Source organism: Stylophora pistillata, chromosome 5 (genome assembly GCF_964205215.1).
Source record: "Stylophora pistillata chromosome 5, jaStyPist1.2, whole genome shotgun sequence".
NCBI classification, from domain to species: domain Eukaryota; kingdom Metazoa; phylum Cnidaria; class Anthozoa; order Scleractinia; family Pocilloporidae; genus Stylophora; species Stylophora pistillata.
Window position 1 is genome coordinate 35051912 of NC_142523.1, and position 5291 is coordinate 35057202.

The window sequence follows — 5291 nt, forward strand, 5'->3', positions numbered from 1 at the left end:
TTTTCGATTTCAAAAAGAGCATTGATCTTTTTAAATATAGCCTTAATAAAGTAACAAATGAAACTGTTTGAGAGTCGTTTTCAACATTCAACTCAATCGACCGGTTGCTCATTTGTTTATTTGCATTGGTACAACCAGCTGTTTATGATTTACATATTACGTGTGGTTAAATATTCAAGACAACAGTTAAACCACTAAAAAACCGAAACGTTTCGCTTGTGAGGTGTCCCTGCATTTTCTAAGGCAGTTTTCATTTTTCATTATTTTCGAATGACACAAAATGCCGGAAAGATCGCTGAAGAATTGGTTTAAGCTCGCCTTTCACTTATTTGTGAGTGACCAGTGGGATAAAGTCGAAGAAATCGTGCAGGAAAATGATTCCACGTACAGATGGCTGAAGGAACAAATTCTGCGCGAGATACGCAAGGTAGAAGAAAATGCTTTTCGCAGTTTTCTCGGCTCCGCAGCACTGAATATCCGCGACAGGTTGATCACCATAAAACATGTGAATCCAGACGAAGAAATTTTCAACAAGGTCAAATTTTGGCTGAAGCAGCAGACGGGAAAATTTGTTTTAGAAGACAGTGACATCGCGACAGAAGACAGGGTATTAGGATGCAAGATCGCTTTGCTCGAGGCGTCGTTCATCTACCTCGACGAGAGCGAGATGGTCGCGAATTTATTTCGGCATCTGCTAAATAAGCTGCGAGGTATTGCCGGAGTTGATTCTGCCATTGAAGAAAAAAACAACCTTACAATTTTGGCTCAGGTCAAAGTCATTAACGATGCAGCGATGGAATACGTAAGAAGCATTGGGCAAGAACTTGGAGATTGGCCCGACTTTGATATCTTCGCTGAGGCCCTACCGAGTGAGAAGATTGATTATGAGCCCCCAGCGATTTGGTGCTTCGGTGATTATGGTATGGCCGATGGTCAAATGTGCTACCCAGAGAAAGTGGCCATTGATGAAGAGGGGCAGTTCCTTGTGTTGGAAGAGCACACGATCGGAATGGGAGACGTGGTGACCATCCAACGGATTCAGCTCTTTAATGCTAAAGGAAAGTTCTTGAAATGTCTTTTGAAGCGGGGCGAAGGGAAGGTCAACGGTATGATGGATTTCTGCCTCACCAAAGATGGAAACATTCTTGTCGCAGACGAAAATGAAAACGGCGTTGGCATGATTCAGATTTTCGATTACGAAGGTAACAGGCTCCTACAAATCATTCCGGAGGTCCATGATCAAGAAGTCCATCCCCGCTTCTCAAGCGTTGCTATTGATCCCGATGGTAATATTATCGCGGGGGATTCCTCAAGCTTGAGTATCTACATCCTGAGCACCACGGACGGAAAGACCCTTTGCAAGTTTGGAAAGTTTGGTCGTGAAGAGGGCGAATTCCAGGCTATCAGTAATGTCAGCTGTGACGATTCCGGTAAGATCTACGTGTCCGATCCAGCGCTGAACAGAATCCAAATTTTCAATGAAGCTGGCGACTACCTACATACATTTGGTCCAAGGGGTACTCACTTGCGCTTCTTGCTGTTTGATTCTGCGAGTGGTGAGGTTTACGGCTCTGACTACAGAAATCACAAGGTGAAAGTGTACTCCACGACTGGGGAACCTCTCAGGGAGCACGGAAACTATGGCACCGCCCTACATGAGTGTTGGTTCCCGTTAGGACTGGCCCTGACGCCTGATGGGAAGATTGCTATAGCTGAGAGAGAGAATCACAGGATCACAGTGTTAAAGATATAAGGTGAACCAAAATCTAAGCACATCGATCGTATGTGATATCAGCATAGCTTGTCAAATAGTTCTTCCAAAGAAACTTCCCCCCCAAGCCCCGCCCCTAGATTCGCCACTGGATTTTGAGTGGAGCATCCAATCGGTTTTGTGAGAGTTGGTTGGAAACTTTTCTTGTGTCATTTACGTATATTAAAAGCTACGAGTGTTACATCTGTTTTAATTATATAATTATAATAGAGGAATTTAGCAATAGTTTCGCATTCAACAAGCACTTTTATCATTGATTTATTTCTCAATCCTGCGCAGTCTAAATCGAAGAGGTTTTTCTTCATCTTTTAGACAAAATGTGTTTAGAATTGCAATTAAAACAAAAATCAGTTATATAGAAACAATGATACAATGGCATTTTATATATCTGACAAGCACAAATTTTGTGGCTCTATCATATATTATTTATATTTCCTTTGCAGATGACGATTGAAAGATTGACGGATGAGGAAGAAGAGGAAAAATTTTGTGAAAATCTTTGAAAATTTTGTTGGGGAATGTTAGTTATGAATTAAGTCATCGATTAAATGTTGTAGTAAATATTTTAATATTTACTTATTAAAATTATGTCACCAAATTGTAAGTGATTGCATCAGAGAGTGGGACAGATTTTACAATATTGTACACAAAATCCGTAAGCAATTTTACTGTAAGAAAGAAGTTGTAATTTCACGCGTTTTGTCCGCGTAACAAGAAAGGGGAAACGTGCTGTTGGGTAATTAGAATTTAATATAGACAGATTGCGATCGGTTTTGGGTTGGGATTTTACTGTACTCGTAGTTGTGGGAAAAATACTAACAAATATAGTTATGAAAGACGATCTATATTGTGGTAGATTGTAGTTTAAGTTAGATTTTCTCGAACGTTTGAACTGTTCTAACGAGAGAATTGATAAAATCGTCTGAGCTGTTATGTTGGAATTGTTAGAATTGTTAAAAGGAATTTTCAGAACGTCGGCGGTGTTCGTCGAGAATAAATCTTGGGATAAAAAGATAGTTTACAGACGTCTTCGATTTAACAAATGGTAAACACCACAGCGTACACTATTGAGTTATGGATGCACGCGGGAGGTTGCTAAGCACGAAAGAAGCGTAAGAGTCGCTCGAGGCGGGGGACGCTAAATTGACCAATCAGAGCGCGCGCTTTACTTTGGTTATGTTATAATGATATCTTAGCCAGCGACGGCGGAGTCCGCACAGATTCCGCGGGATTCCGCGGGATTCCGCGGGACTGATTTAAATCAGAAAGAAACATCATTCAAATTAACTGCATTTACTAGGTCCGAGTTCTTAAAAAAAAAAAAAAAGGCTAAAATGATTTTCAGGCTTATTTAGTTGTATTTACCAAGTTACTCTCAGATGACATAATGGAAGGGGGCATCGTGGACGGGGGTGAATTGGGGAAAAGAAGAGATGGGCGGGGGGGCGGGAATATTTTAGGGCGAAAAGCTGGAGAGGATTTTGCGAAAATGCGAACATCCGTCGGTCGTTACCTTATAGTTTCTCATTACCAAGACAGAATCAAAAGTGTATGTGTGTATGTGGGGGGGGGGGGGGGGGAGGGTGTAAAGGCGAGATGGCAGGGGACAGCAAATGGGAGCCTCTCACCCCTGTCCCGTCCCCTCTCCTTTTTAACACTCCAGTGTAATATTATGTAAATCAAATATTGTCTCATTCCAAATTCATTTTTACAGGTAGACCAAAGGTTCCTCAGAAAAACATATTAAACTGAGATGCGCGCAGTTTAATTTCTCTTCCTAAACTGTAAAGGTTTAAAAATTGGTGGAACTGTCAAGTTAATTTCTTCCCTCTCTTTTTGTCATTTTCCTCAATTCAAATAAGATTTTAGATTCGAAAGTAACCCATGAAACATATCAATGGCGGAAACTGATAGAAAAAAAAAAAAAAAAAGATGAGTACTTCTTTCAATTGAAACTTGGTGCCAGTTCGCCAACAGTCTTAGGTTTATCCAGGAGAAGGTGATCAGAGCTGATGATCTACTCTACTGGAGAATGTCGAGGGTTATCTGAGAGTTGATTACGAGTAGTCTCTCTTTGTTGGCGAAGACGAGCGAGCCAGCAAAAAAAATTTGGAGGAAAAAAAAAAAAAAAAAAAAAAAAAACGCGTCACGCGGAACTCTCCTGCGCCTCACTCTCATGTTTCGTGCGAAACGCCAACATCAATATTTTTTTTGACTGTTTTTTTTTTTCCACTAGCATGACGGACTTTGCTAAACAGATGAAATTCTTCGTAATCTAGTCTGTGAGTACCGCTATACTGGGTTTTTTCATACATCCGTTATGTGAGAAACACAACGGAAAGGATCTAAATTCACTTTACCCCTTTGGAGTACATTATGGTGAATAGGACTTATGCCGAGTCAAAATTTACGAGAGAGATTTTTGTGTCATTTCTAAACTCACTTTGTTATCTTTTGTAAAGCAGATTGAAACTTGATTTACAACATTGCTCTTAGCTTTTCAACGGAGCAGATTCTCAGAAAAGGAACCGTGTGATGAAAATAAAATCTACAGTGCGATCTGATGTCAGGATGACAGAAATGTTTGATTGTTGGGGGACTTTATACCTTGATATCAACAGTTCAAAGACAGAAACCACTTATGATATATATAGCAACAAATTAACTTCAGGAATTTCTTTTTTCTCTTTAGGTCTAAGCATAGTTAATCGATTAACTATGGTCTAAGGTTCCTCTTTTCAAAGCGGTTTTAGATAAGTAAGCTGCACGACCACGAACCAATCAGAAAGCGTATGCGTAATCATTACTAGACAAAAGAGGGCGTGCCTTGTCTAATAGGCAGGAAGTCTTTCGATTGTTTATCTTTTTTTATGATTAAGGGCGCTGTCCTAGTTTTCGAATAACAACTCAAAAACCATATGCATTATAGCCGAAGACATCAGTTGAGCTCAAGGCCGAATTATGTTTCATATACAAAGTTCCACAAACCTACAAAAAAATGTATTCTGTTGAACATGTCTTTGGCAAGCGGAGTAATCGATCCATGTGAGTTAAGTGAGGTAAATAGAGCGCGTCAAATGACTTACTTACTTTGTAAAAAGTTGACGTATCGTTCAAGCAAATCTAAGTGGTTCCGGAAAAAAATGATGAGATTTATTTGTTACGCAATCCTCTTTGTGGAAACAGAATTCTGCTCACGTCGAGAGCAGTACTTCAAGCGTAAAATACAGTTTCCGTCATTCATTGAAGCGTTTGAATAGAATTCATAGAGTAAAAACCCATCGTGGATAAAAGCTTTAGGTAAACTGCGCCTCTCGAAAGATATAATTTAATAATCCAGCCAAAATGACACTTCCGGTTGTAACCAACCGGAAGTGTAACACCATGAAAGCACCTCACAGTAACAAGTCAATCAAACGATCCCAAATTGAAATCTATGAGTATTCGATCACGAGGTCCACTAAAAAGGGTGGAAGGGCTTGAATTTCCGCTGTAAGGTAAGGAATCCTATCAAATATTT

General features: G+C 40.0%; 1 protein-coding gene across 1 annotated transcript; it reads left to right on the forward strand.

Annotated features, from left to right (window-relative positions):
- Positions 1-60: 60 nt before the first annotated feature.
- LOC111332503 (uncharacterized) lies at positions 61-2783 on the forward strand. The gene is made up of 2 exons (XM_022937853.2): positions 61-1754; positions 2215-2783. Exon 1 carries the CDS (start codon positions 281-283, stop codon positions 1751-1753), a length of 1473 nt encoding a protein of 490 aa, XP_022793588.2. The 5' UTR covers positions 61-280; the 3' UTR covers position 1754; positions 2215-2783.
- Positions 2784-5291: the final 2508 nt, after the last annotated feature.